The sequence below is a fragment of the Erinaceus europaeus genome, chromosome 7 (genome assembly GCF_950295315.1).
Source record: "Erinaceus europaeus chromosome 7, mEriEur2.1, whole genome shotgun sequence".
In the NCBI taxonomy this organism is placed as follows: domain Eukaryota; kingdom Metazoa; phylum Chordata; class Mammalia; order Eulipotyphla; family Erinaceidae; genus Erinaceus; species Erinaceus europaeus.
This window is the reverse complement of record NC_080168.1, coordinates 72,994,234-73,021,908: the sequence shown is the minus strand read 5'-3', so window position 1 is coordinate 73,021,908 and position 27,675 is coordinate 72,994,234. Positions and strand designations below refer to the sequence as shown.

Genomic DNA, 27,675 nt, shown 5'->3' with positions numbered 1-27,675 from the left:
GAGTTGGAGCACAATGTAAAGGAAGGAGAGAAAATGATATGAGGTGCTACTAACTTGACTAGGTTAAGAGGAGATGATGGTGGTTGGCGGGAGCACCAGCAGACTTTCAAGTCCTGGTGCATGATGGTGGAGGAAGACCTAGGGTGGGGCTGAGAGTGCTTTGCAGAAAACTGAGAAATCTTATACATGTAATACAATAAATACAACTTTATTTACTGTGCACCCTAAATAAAAATATAAGCAAGTAATTATGCAAGCAGTGACCTTAGTCTAAGAGAGTGCTTAATTTTTTTTTTTTAATATTTATTTTATTTATTTATTCCCTTTTGTTGCCCTTGTTGTTTTATTGTTGTAGTAGTTGTTGGATAGGACAGAGAGAAATGGAGAGAGGAGGGGAAGACAGAGAGGAGGAGAGAAAGATAGACACCTGCAGACCTGCTTCACCGCCTGTGAAGCGACTCCCCTGCAGGTGGGGAGCCGGGGTTCGAACCAGGATCCTTATGCCGGTCCTTGGTTTTGCGCCACCTGCGCTTAACCCGCTGCACTACAGCCCGACTCCCCGAGAGTGCTTAATTTTAATTATGTCTTTTTATTCCTAGAGTTGCCTAAATAGGCAGCAAATCAATATGTTTCACTTACTTTCTTAAAAATCGACCTTAACTGTATAGCTGAAAGCATTAAAAACAGTACCACCAACATAAACATATTTATATATGTTTATATTTGTATATATGTTTATATTTATATATTTATATATATGTAATATTTATATTTTGAAGGAGGAAAAAACTTTTTTTTTTGAAAAGCTTTGAAGGAAGATGTTCTAGATATCAAAAATAATCTATAAATCCAGTTAAACAAAACATAACAAAAGAAATACTTCTAGCATATATTAGATGCGAAGCTGTATTTGCCCTACTCTCACCCCAAACAGGGAAATTCAGCACTTAAGTGATTGTTACTGATTTGAAGCAGAGTGGAGGGAGGAATTGGTATATTAATCATTTTAGGCACTAGGTCACCCCCCATACATTCCAGAAGCCTTTGAGACCTACTTATGCATGCATTATTTTTTTAAGATACAAAAAAGCACTGCAACTTCCTCTCGTTATTATGAAAAATTTTAATTTGTTATTTCATACCATAATTTGAGTAGAAAATATGGAACGTGAGAACTTTGTTTCATAATCTAAAGATAACAATCACTTAAAGACAATGCAGAACTTTGGTGGTGAGTGTGGCGTGGAACTATCCCCCTCTAATCCTATAACCTTATAAACCATTACTAAACCACTAGTATAAAGATGTTAAAAAAAAAAAAGATCCTATGGTAAGAAAGCTCTTAATGTTTTCAGATCCTAGCATTTTAGCTTAATAAAAAAAAAAAATGGGGCCAGGTGGTGGCAGACCAGGTTGGGCGCACATATTACAATGCTCAAGGACGACCTGGGTTTGAGCCCCCAGCCCCCACCTGCAGGGGGAAAGCTTTGTGAGTGGTGAAGCAGGGTTGCAGGTGTTTCTCTGTCTCTCTCGCTCTCTATCACCTCCTTACCTCTCAATTTCTGGCTGTTTCTAGCCAGTAAATAAATAAAGATAATGAAAACAATTAAAAGAAGAAGAACTGGTAATCTCTAGTTATTCCAGAAAACCTTTGTATTATTTAGGTTAGCAAGTGTTCTTTCAAATGTTCTACTAAATTACATGCCAGTTCTACACAATTTAATAGCTGACAAGGGATTGATGCAGCACGTTCAGTGCACATGGTGTGAAGCACAGGGACCTGTGCAATGATCCCAGTTGGAGCCCCTGGCTCACAAGTGTTGAAGCAGGTCTGCAGGTGTCTGTCTTTCTCTCCCCTCTGTCTTCCTCTCCTCTCTCAATTTCTTTCTATCCTATCCAACAACAGAGAATAAGGAAAAAAAAAAAAGAAATGAGTTGAATTACAGGAGCTTTTGAAATATTAGCCAGTGATGTGCTTTTGTTCACCTGGACTCTTGCAGGTTTTCAGTGAGTACTTTGGCTCCATAACTTTCTTACACTTAAAACATTCACTTTTTAATCAAACATTGATATGTATGTGATAATTCACTTTCCACTTTCTTAGAGACTTCTTCATAGTTAATTTTATCACTTTACCTTGACTATGGCAAAATACAATTAACTCCTGGTTGTTCTTTTTCTCTAGCACATGATAGTGATGGAAGATATGCTCAAAGACTTTCTTCTCGGAGAACACCTGTTACTGGTGGGGAACCAGGTGAGTTATAAATGGCTGGCATCTTGGTACTGATGAACTGGTGCTGGTGACTGTTTAAAAGTCTTCTTGGGATATGTTTTTAGAAATGAGCCTTTTTTTTTTTTTTTACCCCAGCAATGAAATGATGAAAATCTTCTACCTTCTAAATTTTAGAATTATTTCTGGGATTCCATTGACCCCCATCCCACCTGTCATGACCTGCCCACTATGCCTCTGAAGTGTCTTCTTTTCCCCAAGTCTGTCTTTAGCTCAGCTCACCCTCACTTATCACCAGGACTGACATAATAGTTTATGAGCACTGCTCTCCATTAGCCATGCCTCTGCTTTGCTCCATGTGAACACTCTTCCAACCTGCCCACCACACCCTCTTCCGACTCCCCAGAAGTTTCCCTTTGTCCTCAGTTAGGCTTCCACTGCTGTGTGTGTGTGTGTGTGTGTGTGTGTGATTTAATAATGATTGACAAGATTGTGGGATAAGAGGGATACAATTCCCACCACCCAAGTTCTATATCTCATACCCTCCATTGGAAGTTTCCCTACATCCCTCTGGGAGTATGGATCCAGGATCATTATGGGGTGCAGAAAGTGGAATGTCTGGCTTCTGTAATTGCTTCTCCTCTGGTCATGGGCATTGACAGGTCGGTCCATACCACCAGCCTGTTTCTGTATTTCCCTAGTGGGTTAGGACTCTGGAGAGGTGGGGTTCCAGGACACATTGGAAGTGAGCCAATTATATCTTGTAGTTTAGATATTCTTTCCTCTGCCTGAGTGAGTCTACTTAAGAAGCCTGTTACTTGAGCTTGTACTGCACTCAAAGTGTATTTACACACTGAAATTCTGTTTCAAGTTTTTCTTTCATGCTTCCTAATCGCTAATGAATTCCGATGGAAGTTCTTTTTCTTTTTTCTTTCTTTCCCTCCCTTCCTTCCTTCCTTACTTCCTTCCTTCCTTACTTCCTAACTTCCTTTTTGCCTCCAGGGTTATCCTTGGGACTTGGTGCCTGTACTAAAAATCCACTGCTCTAGGAGGGCATTTTTTTTTTCATTTATAGGATAGGGTGGAGAAAAACTGAGAGAGAAAGAGAAGATAGAAAGAGAGAGAGAAAGATAGACACATGCAGACCTGTTTCACCCCTTGTGTGGCAATCCCCCCCTGCAGGTGGGGAACAGCAGCTTGAACCAGGATCCTTGCACTGCATACTATGTGCACTTAATCCAGTGTGCCACCCCCCTCATTGAGTCTTCTTTTATGTTTTCTAATTTCTTGGAGAACTCTGTTTTAAATTCTTCTTTTGTGTTCCCTAACTCTTTAATGAAATATTCTTTCAACTTGCTTCTCAATGCTGTTAGATTCTTTGAGAGACTTCATAATGAATTTTCTATAGTCTTTCTCTGATAGTCCCTCTATGTCAGAATTTTTTCTGGAGTCCTTCTGATTCATTTCTGTCTTTCTGAGTTCTCACATTCTGAAGTTTGTTTTTGCTGTTTCTCTGCTATTTCCACATTTGTTGTGTTGGTTATTGCTAAAGCAACAGGTGGTGCTATCCTTATAATTAGTAGATTTTAATTTGTTTATATATTAGATGGTGGGGGTTGGAGTTATGTTTCTTGTTATTTCCTTAGGATGTTTTATACTCTATATAGTGTTTACATATGGCTTTTCTGTGGCATTTCAGTCTGTATTCAAGCTACAGGGATTTGCTGCTAGGTAGCAGTTGTGTTCAAAGAAGCAGGGTTCAGTTTATCATTTGATCGTTAGCTGCCACCTACTACTACCTTTTAGCTGTCAGCTGTCTTAAATTACATTTCTGTTTGTCTGCCTTGGTTTGGGTTGCAGACCTGACTGATCCGGCAAATCCTCTGCAACTATGGTGTGACCTTCGCCACCAGTTCAGCAGACTCTCATCCCTGACCTGAGGCCATCGGCCAAATCCCAGAGGTTACTTCCTCTCATAGTCAGCCCCATGCACAGCCTTGATTGCTGTTACTCAGAGGCAAAATGGTGCCATATGTTGCCAAAGCTCCCAACCTCCAAGTGCTTGGTTTCAGTCCTGAACCTCCTATCACCCTGACCATGCACACCAGCACCCACCTGAGGCATCAGTTTCTGTGGATGTCCCAGCTACATTTTAGTGAGGTTTGTAGATTTGATGGTTATCAACATTTGTTGTTTGGGGGGAGAGAGTTTTTGCTGTTCACTGTTAGTTCGTAGCCATACCTCAGAAAGTCCCATTCTCCGCTATAGTTCTTACTTCACACAGACTGTCATTAGATGTTCTTCCTTATCTGACTCCCCTCTGCTCATGTAGTCACTCATTCCTCTTCTCAAAACTCTTGTCCCAAACATGTCTTCTTTCCAGTTGTATATACCCACCTGTGATCTTTGCTTGTTAGACCTCTTCATTCTCCATCTTTGCTTGTTGAAATCCTTCAACCTAGAAGTGGTGATAGTGAAGAAGCAGAAAGTTGGGAGTCCAGATTTTTCAGCTCTCTCTGTGATGTTGAGTAGATTGCTGTTCTTCCTTAAAGGCCTTTGGTTTTTGCTTTTTTCTTACCTCTAATGTGGCTCACTTGGAATAAATATTTTCTATGGTTCCTCTGTCTATAGTAGTCCTTAATATGCTTCTTTAGTCAAGGCTTCCTGAAACTTTCAGTGTGAAGGCATTATTCTGTTCTCTGAACTGTTAACACAAGTCATTTATAGCTTTTACCTCCTCTTAGACTTAGACATCTGTTTGCCCTCTCTCTACTAAAGAAAGAGAGATAGAGCACCTTGAGTTTTGGTTACTTTTCCATCCTACCTGATATATTCTGCTTAATAGGCAGTCCAGAATATTTGCTGAACACATTAGTGGATTTTATAGGCCACCTTGAATAAAACTTTCATTAATATCAAAGTGACCCAGAAATGATCTGAATTTAAAATCCTCTCTTACATGGATTGTTTCCAGGAGATTCTAAGATAAGATGACAATTTCTTATTTTGTATGTTTGTAACTGTTACTGAAGAAAATAAATTGGGTGGAATCTAGAGCTGCCCACTTACCAGAGTAAATAGTTAAGTAGCTCATTAACTTTCATAAGGCACAGAGACTGGCAGCTTTCTCACTAGGATGGAATAGTGGAATGCTAAGTATTGAAACATATCTAACAGAAAAGAAATACTGATTAGTATTTAGTTAATTAAATGAGGTACAAGTCTACTCTTGCATACACTACCCAGCTCAAGAAATACTAGTTAGACCAAAGCTACTGGTTTCATCCAACTCAGGTCCTTCAGGAATAGCTTGAAAAATGCTATACTTTACCAATGGTATTTTAAGGTTTCTCAATACTTTATTCACTTTTAAAGATTATTTTACTAGTAGCAGAGTTAAAAAAAAAATCAAAGTATCACTCTGGGGCTCAAACCTTGGACCTCATGCTTGAGAGTCCAGTGCATTATTCACTGCACCTCTGTTCATAAAAGATCTTGTATATTTTTTAAAGATATTTATTTGAGAAAAGATAGAGGGGGTGAGCCAGAGCATTCCTCTGGCACATGCAATGCTAGGGCTTGTACTCTGGACCTCATGCTTAATAGTCCAGTACTTTATCTACTGTGCTACCTCCCAGGCTGCTTTCTGTATAGATATTGCCTTCTCTCATCACTCTTATTTCCAATGTTTGGATCAAAACAATGTAAATAAAGAGAAATAATGTTCTGAGGTTCATTTAGTAGATTGAGGGCAACTCATTCTCCACTTGCAGGGAGCAGTGTTCTCACCCAAATGCAAAGTGACAGCCTTAAGGGAAAATGCCCATTTTAATATCATGATTTAGTTTAAGATGAAGTAAACAAATTATAGCATCTTTTCAGGCTCCTTCTCTTTTTCCATTTCTAAAATGTTACATGACCACTACTGGAAAAAAAAAAGTCAACTAGCAATGAAGATCTATGGATCATTGGTGGAAAAGCTAGCAGTGGGTTAGTGGAACAATAAGGAGTAATGAGTGCTCGTAATACTAACTGTCTACAGGTAGTCTACCCAACCATCTGTTTGCAAACTATCAGTGGAACTTGACAACAATTCACGGAAGAAGGTTTTCAGCAAAGTTATAAGTGTAGAAGTACTTCAAAAGATTGTTCTTAGAGCAGTGGCAACTTTTCCAATGAGGAAATTAAAGGACATAAAAGTTGATTTTGAGGTAACTCAGGGTTTATGAGAGAGGAGGGTAAGACAAGGGAGAGAAAGATAGACACCTGCAGACCAGCTTCACCTCCCATGAAGTGACGCCCCCATACAGGTGGGAAGGGGGTGCTGGAACTGGAATCCTATACCAGTTCTTGTGCTTTGCACCATGTGTGCTTAACCCGCTGCTCTACTGCCTGTCCCCCTTTCTAGTGTTTTGATTTCATTTGATTTGTAGAATTAAAGCCTATTTGCTATCTGAAATATTTGTCATGAAAATAATGGCTAACAGAATCACATTACAGGCACATAATTTATTTGTGCCACTAAACTCCCTAAGAATAATCTTCTGGTTTTGTGTAAAAATGTTATGCTTCAAGGTAGAGCTGCATTTTATCAAATTATTTTATCAGATCACCTTATTGAGAAATGATGATTTTTTTCCCTTAATCAAAATGATCTTTCTTGTGAAATAATCATGACTTGAATTTAGAAAACTCTCTCTATCCTTAACTTTTAGGTTCCTCATGGTATTTTATAGTACTGATTTTTTTCTTTAAAGTTGTAATGCTTTTTTAAATTTCATCTGTAATTGGATTACAAGTTTCTTGTGAGAAAGCATTAAAAATCATAACATTGGGAATCTGGTGGTAGCGCAGCGGGTTAAGTGTAGGTGGCGCAAAGTACAAGGACCAGCATAAGGATCCCTTTTCGAGCCCCCGGCTCCCTACCTGCAGGGGAGTCACTTCACAAGAGGTGAAGCAGGTCTGCAGGTGTCTATCTTTCTCTCCCCCTCTGTCTTAACCTATCCAACAACGACATCAATAACAACAATTGACCAATTTGGCCTGGGGCTCATATTCAGCACAGGAGCCTATGTAACCTCTGCATCCCTGTAGGTCTGAGCACACATTCTGTAGTCATGGCAAGCAACATTTCAGGCTGCGCTAATTTTAGGACTCATCTTCCTTGGATAATAGGTAGAGTATGTTGTCCAACCTCCCTTCAGAGAGTGGAACATTCCCTACCATTGTTGATCCACATTGGGGGCGAGGTCCTATGGGACACCACAAAGGGGTCCATTATGTTGTTCCTTATGGAGATGACCAGTGACAGTGATGAGAGGGATCTGTTAGAGGTCTAGGCCCATCATATCTGTGTAGGAATCTTAAGGGATCCTTGACTAGGGCCTCAGGTGATGAGGTGGCCTGGTAGTGACTAAAGAGTCATCATTTAAGTATGCCAGTCTCCAGGGAGTATGGATCAACCTGTCATCGCCCATGTTCACCGGGGAATCAATTACAGAAGCCAGACCTTCAACCTTCTGTATCCCACAATGATCTTGGGTCCATACTCCCAGAGGGTTAAAGAATTGGAAAGTTATCAGTGGAGGGGATGGTATACAGAGGTCTAATGGTGGGAATTGTGTGGAGTTGTACCCCTCTTATCCTATGGTTTTGTCAGTGTTTCCTTTTTATAAATAAAAAAAATTAAAAACAACACTAATAGTTGTCTGGGAGATTATAAATTGCTAGTAGTTTTTAATAAAAAAATTAGCTTACTGACTAGATGTATTGAAATGCATCATAATTTGGTTTAATTAATCATGCAATTTCCCTATTTAGGTTTGCCCCTTTTTGTGGATTATTACATTTTAAACCTATAATAAACATTTAAATTAATTGTCAAAATAAACTGGTCATAGAACAAGACTTGTAATTACTGTATCATGAAATACTAACCCAAGCTTTTTAAAAGTGAAAATGCATGATCTAGTTACAATTAACAGTGTTTTTGTGTGTGTGTACGTGATAGTGTGTTGTTTTCGACGGGTTAGGTTGTTTTCGCCGGGCTGGCTTCATGGGCAGGTAACAGACGACCAGGGACTCATAGTTGAGCTGTAGGCAGTATCTCTTTATTCATGCAGGACGCAGCACAATCTAAGACGAGCTAAGCTAAACTCAAGGTAAAGTACTCTAAAACTCACAATGCTGTCTTTATATATACTTGCCAAGTAGGGTGGAAACAGGGTGTGACATAGAGAGGGTGGAGAGAAAAGTGACTGGTGACAATCAGAGTGTGACAAGGAGAGGATCAGGGTGTGACAAGGAGGGGGGGTGGAGCAAAAACATATCATGAAACAGTGGGGATTGAACCAATGCCCTGGATGGAGGTGCTTGTTAACAGCGGTTATATAAATAGAATGAAGTGGTTATGTAAATAGAATAGTGTTAAGCAGGGGGGATTTAAACCAAATGAAACAGAAGGGGTCTCATGCATACCAACAATTCCCCCTTTCTTTTTAACTAATGGCCATTGTGGGGTGAACAGAAACGTATATCGTACAGGCGTTTTCAAAAGAACTGGCATAAGACATGGAAAACAAAATAGGCGAACAGCAATAACCAGTGTGATGCCAAGGGGAGCTTTTCTTGCCTCAAAGGGCAAGGCCTAGCAGGCGAAAGGGCATTTCTTGCCTCTGGGAACGCTTCATGCCTCTGGGGGCATCTCTTGCCTCAAAGGGCGTTTCCTGCCTCTGTGGGCATCTCTTGCCTCTTGGGGCGCTTCATGCCTCTGTGGGCATAACCTAATAAGGAGGGGGAGTTTTCTGCCTCTGGGACAGAGCCTGCAGGCGAGTGAACATGGTCTATAAAGTCTCAAGGCAATTGGCTGAAGTTAGTCTTTGAGAAACACAGCAGCGTGTACCAGTAAGTCCGATGGAGGTGTCAGTCCAAAGTAGCTGCCCACAGAAGAAAATGTCAGAGGATGAAATGCTGTACGTCTGTCTCGATGGGGAATGTCGGCCACCTGAATTCTGCTTTTCTGTAGAGAGTGATCTTTGGAGTCTGTGAATCTGTTTCTTCAGGTCGTGCCAGGTCTCATCATTGGTTTCCGGGGGCGATGTCAGAGAACAGGATCCAAATGGATTTCCAGGAATTCTATTTGAGTAGATGCTTTTTCATGTGAAGACTTTGACAGCTGAAATTCACTTACTTGTCAAACAAAACTTGTAGCAGATTAGAAGTTTACTATAATTGATAACTCCATTATAATTGGAAGTCCTTTCTAGTATGATTTTAAGGTTGTTTAAACAGTTTAAACTCAATAAAATGTGTAAAGGTAAACAGAAGAACCACGGTTAAAAGCCTCAGGCATGAGAATAATTAACATAATCATTGCACTATCTGCCCCACCCATAACTCATACAGTTTTCAGGATTAAACGTTTCAGATTCATGTCAAGACGTAAAAGAGAAATCAAAGGAGGAAAAAAACAACTTTTTGCATTGTTTCTGGATGTCTCTAGAAATCATGGCTGCGTCCAGCATTTTTTTTTTTAAGTCAATGTCAAACAAAAATTCAGTCATTCAAATCATTCTCTTATGAAACGCAACTTGAACCAGATTATCAAGATCTCACCATGTAGGATTAAGAATCCCCGGAGGGCGACCTAGTCCAAAAAGGTCCTCGAAATTCCATTTAGGGTGTTTCTGACTGTTCCTGCTGGATTGCTTCAGGCACCCATTTTTAAAAGCGTCTTCCCATTGAAGAAAGAATCCAATCAGGAGAGTAGAACTAACCACATGTCTCCATACTTGGGAACTGCCAGGGTACTCGAGAATGTTCCTCAAACTAGAGTAGTCCTTCTCCATGGGAAACATTCGAGAAGAAGTCCAGAAAGTCCCAGGGGAAATCCCCATGCATATCCCAAGGTCTACGATCACGGTCATAAAGAACCAAACTGTGGCCTGGAGCAAAATGTAGTCCTTTTCCTCAGGAAACATGGGAGAGGGAATCCAGAAAGTCCAAGGAGAAATCTCCGTGCATCTCCCAAGCTCTATGATCCCGGTCATAAGAAACCAAAGTTCCCAGTCAGGGAAACAAAGTTTGGCCCAGAGCAAAATGTTCCAGAGACAGAGTAACTGTCTCATGATGAAACAGTAGAGGCTTTGGCAAACCTCTTCGTAAGTAGAAAGAGAAGACCATAGTGCATAGGTAGGCAAAGTCTTCACTTATCTGGGAGTTGCGCAGGTCTGGTCCCACGTTGTAGGCGCCATATGTTGTTTTAGACGGGCTATGTTGTTTTCGACACTCCAAAAATTGTTCATTCCCCCTTTTGATTTCTTTTTTAAGTCTTGATATCAATATGAAATGTTTAGTCTTAAACTGTGTGAGTAAAGATGGTTCAACTATGACAGTAGTTCTAAATTCACATTTGAAATGATATATCTTATTTACAAGTTTTTCTCCTCCTGTGTGTTATAAACTATATGTTTAATATGCGTGTTTCAAGTTTGGTAAACATTAACTTGACAGTTAAATCATAACTTCGAAGTTACATTTTTACGAAAAGAGGTAAAATCAATTCATTTAAGTAACTGAGTGTTTAAGGTAAAACTGTAAATATTCTGTGACAATTCATCATCTCCTAAGTTAAAATACAAATTCTCTATACTGGACATTTTTGGAGGGCCCCCAAAAATGTCCTGTAAGCTATCTTGTGGAAATTAATCCACAACAAATTTGGCATCAATCTGATATTGTAAATGTACCAAAAAAAAAAAATTGTCACTAAAATGTGTTAACTCTAGTAACCTGAGTTTGCTTAAAAACCCAATGTAAAAATAGTTAAGAATCAATATATGTAACTTAAATTCGGTATGAAAACTTTGCTATATAAAGACTGCTACATGAGGTCACGTAAGATGACCTTTACACAAAATTATAAAGATACCTAAACCAGTTATAATCATTGAGTTATCAATTGTAGTAAACTTCTAATTTGTTACAAAGTTTTTTCATAAGTAATTGACTACAGCTATGACAAGCCTTCGCATAAAGAAGCATCTGCTCATATAGAATCCCCAGAAATCCATCTTGGACCCCTGACCTCTGACATCACCCACAATTACAGCCATCCCCCGAAACCCATGATGTGACCTGACACGATCTGGAGAACCTGATTCACAGACTCCAAAGGACAAGACTTTCCTACTGCCTTTCTCTCAACCATCGGTGTCTGCTCTTCCTGCTTCTGTTTCTCCCATCATGTTTTGGCGGTTCCAGGTCACTCTCTACAGAGAAGAAAAGTTCCGGTGGCCGTCCTCCTCCATCAAGATAGACGTGTGGCATTTATTTCCTGGCCGTTGACATTGGACTGATGCTTCTATAGAACTTGCTGGACACTCCTTTTATACTCCTGGATTCTTGAAGAATGACTGTAGCAGTTCATAGAACTTACCGCCAGCTAACTCGGGATTTTGCAATGCCAGATCACCCCTCTAGCCCCTCGGCTTATCAGGCCCCCACTCCTCCACCCATCAGGCTCACTCTGTCTCTTGCTACTCTTACTTATCCCTCCCTGTCTTGTGCTAGTTATTTTTGAAGACACTTACACACTATCATTCTGCTTTCTTCCCAACAGGTTTCCGTTCACCCCTACACTGCTATTCCCCTGACAGAGATGAAGCCTTTTACAGACATTGACCCAGTTATATATGGCCATTAAGTAAGAGGAAGATGTTGGGGAATTGTGAGGATATGGTTGAGCTTGGAAGGGCTTGAGCCTGAGGGGTGTGTCAATCCTGTTAGTCTCTCTCTCCACGGAGAGGTTGAGCAAGGAGGGACAGTAGAACCCCAAAAAAGGTGTGCCTCTTATCAGTCTCCCTGCCTCACAAAGTGCCCCGCACTCCTGATACTATGGCAAAAAGTTAAAAAGAAAGGGGGAGATGTTGGGTAGTTGCCATCTCCCCCTGGTTTCTGCTTAACCATATGCCTATATAGGGATTTTACTGATCCAAAGCTTTGGTCTATTTACATAAATCACTTTTACATAAAGCACTCCAGGGCATTGGTGGTTCAGTTATAGGATTCTCGCCTGTTCCGCCCCCTCCTTGTCACACTCTGATTTTCACCAGTCACTTTTCTCTCCACCCTCTCTATATCACATCCTGTTTCCACCCTACTTGGAGAGTATAAAAACAGCTGCTCTTCTGATTAAAGACACTTGGAAATTGCTTTCCAGCTCCGAGAGTTCCAGAGTGTATCTCCTGCGGAAGTTGGTGCAGCACGAGTTCCTGATCCCTCTCCCACACAGCAGCCTAGATCAGCTCCAGTTGAGTGATCTCCAACCCAGAGAGCACTAGCTCGGGAAGAAGTACCCTCAGGCTATCCCGGCAATAGTGATGCTGGAAAGGTTTCAATATTCTCCCTATAATCTTTAAACAATTCAATTTTTGTTGTTTTATTTTTGTGTAGTCAAAATTTTAACTGATTGTTGAACATAATCAAAATAAAATTTGGTGACCACTGGGGGAAAAAAAGTGTGCCAATCTCTTGCCCTTATTCTGCTTTTGTAATCCTTACTTTGTCTGATAAGGTTAACTTTGGAGTGATTGAGGGGTGTGAAATAGGAGATAGGTGAGGAGGGGATCTAGGTCTAAGTAGAAACTATTTTTTTAAAAAAAATATTTATTTTCCCTTTTGTTGCCTTTTTTACTATTATTGTAGTTATTGTTGTTATTGATGTCGTCATTGTTGATAGGACAGAGAGAAATGGAGAGAGGAGGGGAAGACAGAGGGGGAGAGAAAGATAGACACCTGCAGACCTGCTTCACCGCCTGTGAAGCGACTCCTCTGCAGGTGGGGAGCTGGAGGCTTGAACTGGGATCCTTACACCAGTTCTTGGGCCACGTATGCTTAACCTGCTGTGCTACTGCCCAGCTCCTGAAACTATTTCATTAGGTATTTTAAGGTGTCTTTTTAGGTCTCTCTACTTGCTTGCTTCATCTGTTGACTCACTGCAAATTATTGTGCACTTTTGCTTTAAGGTATATATTTTCTCCTAACTTATGGATACATACATATGTATCCATAAGTTTTTGAGGTTTTGTTAAGAAGTGCACCACCCAAAATGGAATTAAGTGGTCCTATGAGCTGGGAAAATTCTCACCAGAGTAATGAAGCTGGAGGGTTGTTAACATTCCATGCCTGAAGTCTCTGGACACAGTCCAGAAGTGAAGCAAGCCGAGGTGGTACTGGTTGCATTGATTAGGTTGGGATCAGCAGATACAGTATCAGTTGGTATGACTTGAGAGAATCATGCAGGAAAGTGAGCGTCACCCTAGAGGTTCCAGGACTGGGGGAAATAATGGGCTTTATAGAGGAATCAGGAGGTTCCTGCTGTGTTAAAGTTTAAGAAGGCAATAGATATTTATTGCTCTAACCAAATCATTTGGCCATTGGGTTAACTTTGAAAATCCCATTGTTAGGACTTGCTGTATAATTTATATATGTAAATGATTATTTACATTTAACTATTTATATATAGTTATTTATATATATTTAGCTATTTATATATAACTGTATCTTATAAGGTAATACCACCAGTTGCTTTTGTTCTCCCTGGTCTAAGTTTTTAGGAGATTTAATATTTCAAAGAACAAGTCATTATTAGAAATGTATTAACAATTTTAGCCCAATGTTAAAATTCAATCTGATTACCAATTTGAAGTCTTAAATGCTTAGATTAAAGTAATGTATACTCAGCATATGGTCTGTGCATCAAAAAGTTTCGAGACATTCTATCCATTTCTCCCCTCATAAAAATTAAATAGTTATTTGTGAGACTGTAAGTTAGTAGTAGTGTATATTAACACCATTCCCACCACCAAAGGCCTGTGTCTCTCCCCTTCCTACCCCCCCAATGAAGCTGAGCATCTACGCTCACCCTCTACCCAAAGATTTTTACTTTGGAGACCTACTATAAACTCAGTCAAATCCTGCTTTGAGTTTCCCTTTCTGTTCTTCTTTCTCACCTTCTTCTTATGAGTGTGATCATCCCATACTCCTCTTTGTCTTTCTAACTTAGTTCACTTAACATAATTCCTTCTAGACCCATCCAAGATGGGTCAGAGAAGGTGGGTTCATTGTTCTTGATAGCTGCATAGTATTCCATTGTGTATATATACCGCAGCTTTCTCAGCCATTCATCTGTTGTTGGGTACCTGGGTTGCTTCCAGGTTTTAGCTATTACAAATTGTGCTGCTATGAACATAGGTGTACACATATCTTTTTAGTTGGCTGTTATGGAGTCCTTAGGATATGTCCCTAGGAGAGGAATCACTGGGTCATATGGGAGGTCTATTTCTAGCTTTTTGAGAGTTCTTCCGACTGCTCTCCACAGAGGCTGGACTAATTTACATTCCCACCAGCAGTGTAGAAGAGTTCCTTTGTTCCCACAACCTCTTCAGCGTTTGTTGCTGCTGTCGTTTTTTGATGTGTGACATTCTTACAGGGATGAGGTGGTATCTCAGTGTTGTCTTTATTTGCATTTCTCTGACAATCAGTGATGTGGAGCAGTTTTTCATGTGTTTGTTAGCCTTTTGAATCTCTTCTATAGTGAATATTCTGTTCATATCCTTTGCCCATTTTTGGATGGGATCATTTGCTTTTTTGTTGCTAAGTTTGGTGAGCTCTTTATATAACTTGGTTATTAGTCTCTTGTTTGATATATGGCATGTGAAGATCTCCTTTTCTGTGAGGGGTCTCTTTGGGATATCTTTCCATTTCTTTGTATCATTTTCTATTTCTTTGTATAGTGACTCATAGTTTTTAGTATATGTCTTTCACTTCTTTGGTCAGGTTTATTCCTAGATATTTTATTGATTTTGCTGTGACAGTAAGTAGGAGTGATTGCTGAATATCCTCTTCTTCGGACTTAGTGTTTAGCACTTTTTAATGTTATACTTTAATAAGTCTTTCTTTCACAAAGTCCACTTTATTCTAAGTAGCTTAGTGTTTATCTTTAATAGAATCACACTTCAATCATTACAGTTAATAGCAAGCCCTTAGTGTACCCCTCCACCTTGTTTTCATTTTTTAAAGTTATCTACAGAGTGTCATTTTAAAGTTGGTTTGTTTCAAATAACATTGAGACAGCTTAATCATTGCATTTAGCAGATGTGCTTCCCATGTCTTTTGAAAAACCAAAAAAAAAAAAAATCTTTTGATAAATTTTTTCCCAAGGGATACTTAGCTATTTCTGATTTTTGTTCTATTTTTAAAATATATAGTTATTAATGAGAGAGACAACCAGCACACCACTCAATGTGTGCAATGCCAAGGGGGCTGAACTCAGGACCTCACAATTGCAGGTTGAGTATTCTGTCCATTTTGCCCCAACTAACAGTACTGACCTGTTTTATGAATATATTTTAATCTGATTTTTATCAGTCTTGAATTGCTTCAGATAAGCAATATTTTTTACAGTAAATTTTATTAAGCCGATAAATGTTCTTTATAATTTCGCCGTTCAAATTAAGTCATTTCCATTTTTTTTCAGGCTAGAAATAATGGTATCTTTCCTTTTGTCATCATCTCTTCCTTCTCCTCCTCCTTTCCCCCCCTCCTTTTTTCTTTTTTTCCTGAGCACTGCTCTCTGGTTTATGGTAGTACAGGGGATTGAACATGGGACCTTGGAGCCTCAGGTTAAAATTTTGTTTTGTTTTGTTGTTTCTTTGTTTTTGCATAACTATCTCCAAGTCTTTTTTGGGGGAGGAACATTGCCCCCCCCTCAAATTTTAATAGCATTTGATTCTATAGTCTGCATACACTATAGGAGTCAGTGTCACCTAGGCAGGATCAATGCCCATGGTCTCTACACAATTCTGTAGGATTCTTTGTTCCTTATTTTATCCTTTAATCACAGGTTTGCTGTTACCAGGGACTTAGTTTTCCTCCTTGTGAAGGCTGAGTAAATATTTGTTGAGTGATTAACTGTTAAGGCAACTGTGAATATTTAATTGCAAAAATGAAGGAACGTGCGAATTTTGCTGATTACTCATTTAATCTGAGCCCTGGCAGAGTCTGACAGTGCTACACTAGAAAGCTACCACGTTGCTATGCCAGCATAATTGTCCAAACTCTGTGGAGATGCTGAACAGTTTGTTCACAGGTTTTTCCCACCTGGGTCCCTAGCTGTGGCAGCAGGGAACCTGATAACAAAGCCTGTTTTGCCTAGGAGAGCTCCAGGGACCTGGGAGTTTTGAGACTAGGGATTCCTTGGCTCCATCAATCAGAATTACTCCAACCTTGACTTTATATTATGCTATGACTTTTTATTATATTATTTTATGTCCATTCTCAAACTCTCACTTGATGAGACTGCCTAAAACCTACCCTGGAAATCCTTGGCTATTTTGCCACATTTTCTTAGCCATTTAATTTGCCCAGCTAGTATTTCTGGACATATGTTTTGTTTGCAATTGTTTTTGAATCTAAATTTTGCTTATGCAGACACATCAGTTTCCCACTCTATGATATTTATCATGGCTTCTTCAGCCATAGTAACCCAGCTATCCAATCTGTGTCTCTGCTATCTAAAACTACACTGTTTCACAATTGTAGGCATGTGGGTTCTGTGAGTCCCATTTGAAGAAAAAGTTATGACTTTGGCAGGAAATCTTGTGTGTTCTAGAGCCATGTACTGTATGCTACTAGTACAGTTGATATCTGTTATAGGGAATTCCTTTGTGTAAATGTCTTAAGATTTTTTTTGTACTTTGCACTTTGACAGCTTTTTTATTTTTAACATTTTTAAGTTGATAGGACAGAGAAATTGAGAGGGAAGGAGGGACAGAGAAACAAAAAGGAGAGAGAACAATACTACTTGTCTTTAAGGTTCCCTCATGCTGGTGGGGAGCAGGGACTTGAACCCAGGTCCCTGCATATGGTAGCATGTGTGCTTCACCAGGTGTGCCACTACTTGATCACCAACAATTTTTTTTTTCTGATTATATAAGTAGAGCACCTTTTCTATGAGGAGTTAGGAAAATGAAGAAGTCACATTTCCAGAGATCTTATATTGACAACGTCTTACTTTGTTACGGGGCAAAAAAAGTATTAGACTGATAATATTTAGAGACCAGCTTGACAAGGCCTTCTTTATTCAAAAGAGGAAGCTGAGGCTCAGCTGGTATATACAAGAAAGAGGGAATAAGTGAGACTAAAACACTATTCTGCTATTGATGATGCTTTGTTTTTGGCTTGCTTGAATGCATGTGGTGCCAAGGCAGGGTCCCAGGGCCTCAACTACACACTCTGCCTCTGGACTACTGCCTCAGCCTCTGTTTCCAGTTTTAAGCCACCGTCTAGCATGCACACCATCTAGTGGAAATCTAAAAGCTAAAAGGAAATACTTGCAATTCATTTTTCCTGATAATTACTTTCTTTCTTGTAATTCTTATTTATTTTATCATTTTTAATATTTATTTATGCTACATTAATTTACTTTTTTTTTTTTTACCAGAGGACTGCTCAGCTCTGGCTTATAGGGATTGAACCTGGGACTTCAGAATCTCAAGCATAAAACTCTTTTTGCATAGAAATCATACTGTCTCCCCAGCCCCCTTAGTTTTTATATGAACTAGTCCCCAAAGAAAGATATAGAAAAAAAAGATTTAATAACTTAAAAAAATAACTGAGCTGGGAAGCTTCAATTCTTGTTTGTTTTGTTATCTTTGACTGCAGCTGGCATTGGTTAATGGCTTTCACAGTGACATTTCCAAGTTAGGGCTCTATGCAGAAACTTTTCTAAATGTGATAGAGAGGACTCTAACCCTATGGAAGTTATTAAAGAATTTGGGAGGGCAGGAGAGGGGGGACTAGAAGGAAGGCAGACATTTCAGTGTAGGAAGATAAGCTGAACAGTCATTTCTCTTGGAGTCTGTTGTGAAAACTGCTTCAGAAGCAAAGATCCTCAGCCTCTCTCTGAAGTATAGGTACCATGCAGCTAGTCCCCAAGCACCACATGCTTTAGGTTACATGACAGCCTGGGAGCAATTGTTCTTAGACTTCCTGACATCAGAACGTACTGTCATGCAGATCACTTGAGGGAGGCCACCTCCCTACATTCTGGTATGCAGTATGGTAAAACAGAAAATAGCGCAGTCTGTCTCAACAGAAAGAACTTGTCCTCAGAATCCCACTTGTGCAGCGTCCCCAAGCTGCCTAGAACTTCAGTTTTCTTCTCTCCAAAGCAGCCCCCCCCCACACACACTCATATATGACTGGCACACTTCCTAAATGTGGCTTTCCTCCTCTTGATTTGCACAAATTGAGCAAAACTTTCTGGAAGAGATGTCTATCTCCTTTAGAAATAGCAAATCACACAACTTTGCTTTTCTCAAATTTTAATGGTTGTCATGTACAGCTTCTAAGTGAGTTTGCTATGGTAGTGGCAGGAATAAAGTGTTGATTTTGTCCTCCTGCTGAGACTGCTGGCACCTTGCTAAAGTGCTGTGTGCTAAGTGCTGTAGGACCTTGGTTTAGGATTGCAAAGGAAGAAGACATTCTGGTGTTGAGAACTGAAGAAGAGATGACAAGAGGAAAGTCAGGCAAAGCTTCAGTGAAACACACTGAAGCAGGAGTGAAAAGTCACAGGATGACAGGAATTATGAGCTAGTTGGGCATGGCACATCCTGTAGAGTGCACATTGCCATGCACCAGGACCCAAGTTCATGGCCCTGGTCCCCGTCTACAGGGAGGAAACTTCATGAGCAGTGGAACAGTGCTGCAGGTATGTCTTCTGTGTCATCTCTATGAGAAGATAAAAAAAAATAAAATTACCAAAATAAAACAAAGTTTTTAAAAAAATTTTTTTTATCTACTATTTGTTGGATAGAGGCAGAGAGAAGGTGAGAGGGAAGAGGAAGATAGAGAGGTAGAGAGAGAGAAGGAGAGGGAGAGAGATGCCTGAAGAAAAGCACTGTCTCACCACTTGTGAAGCTTTTCCCCTGGAGTACCAGGGGCTTGAACCGGGGTGCTTGTGCATGGTAATGTGTGTGCTTAACCAGATGCACTACTGCTCAGCCCTCCAAATTTTTTTGTTTAAAAAATGTGGATGATCTAGTCAGAAGAAAGGCCTTGAATGCAGTTTTTAGAGACATTATACCTGATGGTATAAGATCTGCAGGGGGCTATCAAACAAGTTTGCACATTTCTTCTGAAAGTTCCTTCAAGATCTGTCATTGATCCTTTAGCATAGCCAATCAAAGTTTAGTCCCAATCTCCTTTTACACCCATTTGTCTCTTCCCTTTCTCTTAGTTCTGTTCAGCCCACATCTCCTACATAACCCATCCTTAGAGGTTTCTTGTCTTTAATAGAATAAGGATAGAATTTCCTAAGCTCCTGTATATCTTTATCCAGAAAGATAAGCCCAACAGCCTTTTTTTTTTTTTCTTGAAAAAAAGATTTTATTGCTAAATCTCTCTTAGGAAATAGGCTAAGTAAAACAATAAATTTGAGGAGGTTACAAGTGTATCAGAACCATGGCCTTGGGAGATGGTATAGTGGACTAAGCGTTGGATTCTCAAGCCCACAAGGTCCTGAGTTTGATCTCTAGCATCTTATGTTCCACAGTGATGCTCTGCTGTGTTCTCTATCCCTTTCTCCTTTTTCTTTCTCATTAATATAATGGTGGGAGCAGGAGCTCAAACCTGGATTCTTGCATTTGGTAATAAATATGTGCACTTTAGATATGCCACTGCCAGCCCCAATAAGTCTGTCTTTTTCTCTTTCTTTCTTTCTTTCTTTCTTTCTTTCTTTCTTTCTTTCTTTCTTCCTTTCTTCCTTCCTCCCCCCCCCATCTCTTTCTTTCTTTTATTAAAGAACACCAGAACCCTTCAGCTCTCTTAAAGTCATGCTCCCTCCTGTTTTCTCTCATAGAAATTGGAAGCAACTTTAATTCCTCTCTGGGTTGATTCCTGTGGGCTTAACATGTCCTCTAATTCTCCTAAATCTATACTTCTGGGGCACCTGAGTCCTATCTTTCTTCCAGCGCACTATCACAACACACTGGATCTAAACAGTCAACTACTCTCTTGAATAGTATTTTTCTTAGCATCTTGTCATTTCTTGGGTTTCTTCTTTCCTGTTGCTTTTCTCATCAAGAGTTAACAAATATGTAAAAACAATTTCTAGTTTTTGTGAAGGATATAGACTGTACACACAGTGAGGAAAGAGGAGCAGGCATAGGAACAAAGGAGAAATGGGAGCAGATGTGTTCTTGTAATTGCACATCAGGCAATGTTTTGTTTTCCAAATTTCCCAGTGAGAAAATCTGGGCATGTAGCTCCTATAATGGAAAAATAAGAGACTGTTTGTATGTTTACTCAGTTAGAGTAATCCTGAGGATTTTCTGTTCTGGGTGAAAACTATGATTAGAAGAAACAGGCCACTAGAACTGTTTCATATGGTTCAGGCTATGTACAAAGATTCTTTCCCAGCTATACTTTTGCAGAAAATTTCCTTAGAGGAACTACCTGAACCTTTCAAATAAAATTTGAAAAGGAAACTATGTTGAAATGAGCCAATGAAATCTCTGTCTTAGAAAAGTAACTAAGGTCTAGGCAGTGATGCACCTGGTTGAACAAACATATTACCATGTGCAAGGACCTTGTTCAAGCCCCTGCTCCTCACCTGCAGGGGAAACTTCAGTCAGTGAAGCAGGTCTCTCTCTCTCTCTCTCCATATATATATATATCCCTCTCTACCTCCCCCACCCCTCTTAATTTAAATGTCCTATCAAATAAAATAGAAAAGGGAAAGAAAAAAGAAAAGGCTGCCAAGAGTGGTGAATTTGTAGTTCTAGCTCAGCCCCAGTGATAACCCCAGAGTGGAAGATCCTTGAGGCCTTCTGGGTCTGGGGGGTGTGTGTGAGGAGAGTGGAGGCGGGGTAGCTGGTCCTGAGTCCTAACAGTGAAATGGAGGAGAAGCAGGTAATGGAAGCAGACATGTCCCAGTAAACATGTCTAAAACTAAGCCATCTTTGTCAACTGAACTCCTTCCCCCACCCAGCAGATCCACATCTGGTCTCTCTCTGGTGGGCAAGGCACAACATATTCTGTCCATAGGATCTTTCCTTCATATTTTCACCTCTACATTCAGCCCCCCAGTAAGCCCTGGCCTCTGATTTCCTCCAAACAGATCTTAAAGCAGTTCATTCTTCTTTGCTCTTAAGTTGAACTCACTGTAATTTCCTTCCTGATTTTATTTTTTTAAAAAAAAAATAGAGATAGGTGAGACATCTGTAACACTGCTCTACTACTCTTGAGGCCTTTCCCTTGCTGGTAGGAACCCTTCCTGACTTTTAATTTTTTTAAATTATCTTTATTTATTTATTGGATAGAGACAGCCAGAAATCAAGTGGGAAGGGGAGAGAGGGAGAGAGACAGAGAGACATCTACAGCCCTGCTTTACCACTCAGAAAGCTTTCCCCCTGCAGGTGGGGACTGTTGGCTCAAACCTGGGTCCTAGTGCATTGTAACAAGTGTGCTCAACCAGGTGCGGCCACCACCGCCCCCCCCCCCCCGATTTTTAAAAGGAATTTCCAGAGAGCTTTCTTTTGCTTTCACACTGGCTTTGCCAGACCATTCTGCGAGAGAAATTTTCCCAATATCCGAGTCTCTGGTCTTCTGTTACAGTGACTCCTTAGTGCTTTTAGAAAATGGCCCTCCACCTACAGTAGGAACACTTCACAAGGGGTAAAGAAGGCCTACAGGTGTCTGTCTTTCTCTCTCCGTATCTCCCCTCCTCTATTTCTCTCTGTCCTATCCAGTAACAAAAAAAGAAAAGAAAAGAAAAAATGGCTGCCAGAAGCAGTGAATTTGTAGTGATAATCCTGGAGGCAAATAAATAAATAAATAAAGGAAAAGACAGCCTAAAGGGCCAGGCAGTGGCACACCTAGTAGAGTTTACATGTTACCATGTTCAAGAATCTGGGTTCAAGCCCCTGTCCCCACTTGCAGGGATGAAATTTCACAAGTAGTGAAACAGAGCTTCAGGTCTCTCTCCCACCCACCCCCCAGTTCATCTTAATGTCTCTCTATCCAATAAATAAATAAAAATATTTAAGAAATCAGATTTATAAAGAAAATGGCCCAGACTCTTCTGAGTAGCTTTCAAAGTTTTGCCAGAGCTAGACTTTATCAGTTGGGCCTTATTTCTTCCCACCCTTTCCCCCACTCTCTGTAGCCTTTGTCCTGTTCCCTTCTATTTGGCCTATCTGGGGTTATTGTTACCCACAGCCTTTGCACATACTATTCCTGTTACTCACTCTCCACACCTAAACCAAAGTCATCTCTTATGATATATATGAGTTCATGTCACTTCTTTGCTGAAAATCTCTTGATGGTCCCCCATCACAAGGTAATAAAATCCTGCTTCTTTACCTTGACTTGTAGAATTTTGCTTTCTCAGATCCAGCTTCTATTTCTTCATCTTAGATATTTTCTCTCTCACACCACTCAAAACATTGACTATTCCTTACATATCCTAGCCTTATTCTGACTCTAGGGGATTAGTTGCTCCCCTTCCTCCCTCACTGCTCCATGTGTGTCTCTCCTGAAGCTGTGTGCTCAGCCAAAGAGGATGGCCTTCCCCAAATAGAGACAGACCGGTCTTCAGTCAAGGGTATATGAATAGCTGCATTCCCCTGCTAGAACTTCAAAATAAGCTCACACTGGACTTCTTTAGGCAGTGACTTCATTGATTGTCTGTAGGATAGACCTTAACTGCCTACCCCTGTTTCAGTGGGCCTCAGGCCTCTGTCTTATTAAGTAGTCAGTTGTTGTGCCAGTTTACTTAATATTTCTTACATCTACTATATTGTGATACTTTTTCATCAGTGAAATGAATAGAAGTTTATTAGGAAAAATCAGGAGAGAATGGACAGGGACTAAGAATGAAAGCAAACAATAGTATAACCCCAGATAGCCAGGAATGTGCAGGTGGGGGGTGGGGGAAAGGAGAGTGTGTGTGTGTGTGTGTGTGTGTGTGTGTGTGTGTGTGTGTGTGTGACAGAGGCTCTGCCTCTGGCAGTATATTTCATAGGCCAAAGAGAAGGGAGAGATTCTAAGTCTCTTATTTCCTTTTTTTTTTTTTTTTAGTTTTCATTTATAAAATAGAAACACTGACAAGACTGATAAGAGGGGTATAATTCCACACAGTTCCCACCACCAGAACTCCGTATCTCATCCCCTCCCCTGATAGCTTTCCTATTCTTTATCCCTCTGGGAGCATGGATCCAAGGTCATTATGGGTTGCAGAAGGTGGAAGGTCTGGCATCTGGAATTGCTTCCCTGCTGAACATGGGCATTGACACGTCGATCCATAGTCCCAATCTGTCTCTCTCTCTTCCTACTGGGGTAGGGATCTGGGGAGGTGGGGCTCCAGGACACATTGGTGGGGTTGTCTGCCCAGGGAAGTCCAGCTGGCATCAAGGCTCTTATTTTCTATACTGTGCTTTGAATATTGTGAGGGGCAATTTCTTATATTTACTTAGAGAATCAATTTAGTTTATAGGGGCCATACAATATTAAGATATTTTAGTATATGTGCTGCCGAAGCGAGCACACAATATTAAGATAAAGATGACGTTCAGTAAATATCACTTCCTTGTCCTGCATTTCCATCCTCCATATCTGTGGAATGCCTTTCTTCACAAGACAGTTCAGTGTGTGGTAGAAATAATACTAAGAAGGCCTGCTTCTTTTCTGGACTCTAGCTTTGCTGCCAGGCACCAAATATCTCCATGGTCTGCATGATTCTTCCTTTAGGATGGAGTCCTAGAGGTGAGGGAAGAGATCATCCAAAACAGGATACCAAAATCAGTTTTAGACTGAAAACATAGCCCACAAAGCAGGTACTTAGGGGGACTACAGGGTGAGTGTCAGGGTCATATACAGCCATATTTAAAAACTTTTTTCTTTGGAAATCTAATTCTGACTCAGCTGATACTAACATGTGACCTTGAACATGTCACATAACTTCTCAGAGATCTGGTTCTGGGCTCTATAAAGTTGGGATAATCACAATACCCACCTCAGGGGACTGTTCTGGTAGTTTAGCCAAAGAACACGGAAAAGTACTTGGAAGACAGAATTGAAATAAGCCAGAAGGAACAAAACTGATGATCTCACTCACGTATGGAGTTTAAGACACAAACAGGAGTGAAACACAAATATCTCTTTGGTGTGTAACAACAGATCTGAGGACACTGGTGGGGAGGTGGGTGGAGGCCTTGAGGGAGTTGGAGGCAATATCCTTTGAGATGGAGGCAGCTGGTATGTTAGTGGTGGTGATATATGCTGACACATGTTTTGGGCAGATGTGAAGTTGCACCCTTGGGACAGCAGCTGTCTTATAAAACATTTCTCCTTATAAAGACAGAAAAATAAAATACTTAGCATAAGGTCTGACAAAATAGAAGAAATCAGTATGTGTAACGTATTGTTATAACACGTGCTGAGAACTCAGCTTTTAAACCCCTTCCCCTGTTCCCATAACCCACTTCTTCAAACATTTATAGCCAAGTCAATTTCACTTCTAAGTGAAAAATTTTAAAACAGGAGTAGATTCCATTTTTAAGTGTTTTATATGAAATATAGTAGCACCCAGCTTCAGTAGGTAAGGAGATGAGGTTGTTTCTAGGGAAGGCATATATACTTGAGATGAACTGGTAAATCTTAGTCAGAATTTCAGGTTCTCAAGTTTGTTTGTTTAGTTTTTTGACACTGGTCTCATGCAAGGTTTCAAACGATGGGTTAAAAAGAAGAGAAACGAACATGATTTAAAAAGGAGAATTACAGTCTTTAATTTATCTTTCTCTAAGTGAAAACATTAATTCTGGAAAACAAATTGGAAAAAAATTCACTTTTTTATTTATATAATTTTTATTTATAAAATGGAAATATTGACAAGACCATAGGATAAGAGGGGTACATTTCCACACAGTTCTCACCACCAGAACTCTATATCCCATTCCCTCCCCTGATACCTTTCCTATTCTTTATCTCTCTGGGAGTATGTACCCAGTGTCATTATGGGATGCAGAAGGTGGAAGGCTTCTGTAATTGCTTCCCCGCTGAACATGGGCATTGACAGATCGATCCATACTCCCAGCCTGTCTCTCTCTTTTCCTGGTGGGACAGGGCTCTGGGGAAGCGGGGCTCCAGGACACATTGGTGGGGTTGTCTGCCCAGAGAAGACCAGTTGGCATCATGGTGTCATCTGGAACCTGGTGGCTGAAAAAAAGTTAAGAAATAAAGCAGAACAAATTGTTGACTAAGCATGAACCTAAAGGTAAGAATACTGCAGGTGAAGATTTGGGGTCTTCGTCTTGGAAAAAGCTCATAGGTCTATTTTAGGTATATTCCAAGGGGCCCATGATTTTACTAGTTTTTTCCTGGGAAAAATTATTTCTATGTTTGTATGATCACCATTGCTACCATCCTTCAAACCCGAACTTATTCATATTCTGCTGTGTTACCTAAACTTCACTGTAAAATCATACAACAGGAAAAAAAATTCTTAGGAGAGTAAAAATAATTCTTAATTCTCTTTAAATTAAAAGGAGTTGGGACCGGTTGGGAGTTGGGGTGGGAATGGGGGTGGGGACTTGCCTGGTAGAGCACATACTGCACCACCATGCTTGAGGACCCTGCTTCAAGCTCCTGGTCTCTACTTGGAGAGTGGGTTCCCATAACCCAGAGTAAGCTTCACTAGCACTGGAGAAGTATTGCAAATGTCCCATTTCTCTCTTACCTACTGTCAAAAATATGCTTGTTGGGACTCATGCAGGCACTAAAGACGTGATGTTACTGATACAAACAAAAACTTAGAAGTAGGATATTTGCAAGTGAAAAAAAAAAAGCCTTCATGACATAGTTATGTTACTTCGGTTTGCATTAATAGTAAGGTGAAACAGTACAACTTTGGACCAGTCCATTTTGATAACAGATTCTGTTTTGCACTCCAGACAACAGCTTTATGTTTCATCTTTTCTGTATAATTACAGGGTGTAGGAAAAAACAAGATTGTTGACAGATTCCTTCATCTGCTTAACAGACCCCGAGAATATATCCAGCTGCACAGGTAAGAGGGTCAGACCCATCACCTCTTTAAGTCTGGTTTGTCATTGATATTTCTCTCAGTGAGATTTAAGGTCTCTCTCTCTCTCTCTCTCTCTCTCTCTTACTTTTTCAGGCTCACCAAAACAAATTTATTATTTCTACAGTAAACATTAGCTTTTAACTGAATTATACACAATTTAACTACTGTTAATCTGTTGAATTTAAGGGTTTTGTTTTTTTTTCCAAGAGGGCTTCATTTTTCAGAGATGTTGGAGACTAAAGGAGGCATATTACTGAATGATCATTATACTATCCTCCCCATGACCCAGGAAGGTTATTAAAAAAAAAAAGTTTTCTAGGGGCCACGTGGTGGTGCACCTCGTTAACTGCATGTGTTCCCATGCACAAGGACCCGGGTTCAAGCCCTTGGTCCGCACCTCCACAGGGAAAGCTCTGCAAGTGGTGAAGCAGTATCGCTGGTGTCTCTCTGTCTCCTAACGTCACTTTCTTTTTTTAATATTTATTTATTTTCCTTTTTTGTTTTTCATTGTTGTTGTAGTTATTATTGTTGTTGTTGTTGTTGATGTCGTTGTTGTTGGATAGGACAGAGAGAAATGGAGAGAGGAGGGGAAGACAGAGGGGGTGAGAAAGACAAGCACCTGCAGACCTGCTTCACTGCCTGTGAAGCGACTCCCCTGCAGGTGGGGATCCTTCTGCCGGTCCCTGCTCTTTGCACTACGTGCGCTTAACCCACTGCGCTCCCGCCAGGATCCTTAAGGTTACTTTTTTTTTTTTTTTCCCTCCTCCAGGGTTATTGCTGGACTCGGTGCCTGCACCATGAATTCACCGCTCCTGGAGGCCATTTTTTTTATCCCCCTTTTGTTGTCCTTGTTGTAGCTTCGTTGTGGTTATTATTATTGCCCTTGTTGACGCAATTCGTTGTTGGATAGGACAGAGAGAAATGGAGAGAGGAGGGGAAGACAGAGAAGGGGAAAGATAGACACCTGCAGACCTGCTTCACCGCCTGTGAAGCGACTCCCCTGCAGGTGGGGAGCCGGGGGCTCGAACCGGGATCCTTATGCCGGTCCCTGCGCTTTGCGCCACATGCGCTTAACCCACTGCGCCACCGCCCGACCCCCAAGGTTACTTTCTTAAAGCCCTGTTTTACAAACACATTTCATTGTTGTTCCTCCTGCTCTTATCTTGCCTCTCCTTAAAAGGTAGTAAAACTATGCTGAATTTATTTTGAAAGTGACTAATGCTTTCTGAACATGAATTAAGAGACATGTAGTGGATAAGTAATGATGAACAGTGCATTCTAGAAGCAGATTTCTTCG

At 40.4% G+C, this 27,675-nt stretch overlaps 1 protein-coding gene across 4 annotated transcripts in view; it reads left to right on the top strand.

Moving 5' to 3' along the window:
* Positions 1–27,675, top strand: part of VWA8 (von Willebrand factor A domain containing 8) — a 408,658-nt gene that overhangs the window by 165,392 nt on the left and 215,591 nt on the right. For all 4 annotated transcript variants that reach the window (XM_060194755.1, XM_060194752.1, XM_060194753.1 and 1 more), the window contains exons 20-21: positions 2,186–2,257; positions 26,284–26,360. In XM_060194755.1, coding sequence (XP_060050738.1) covers positions 2,186–2,257; positions 26,284–26,360 — 149 coding nt within the window. The remainder of the gene's footprint in view (positions 1–2,185; positions 2,258–26,283; positions 26,361–27,675) is intronic.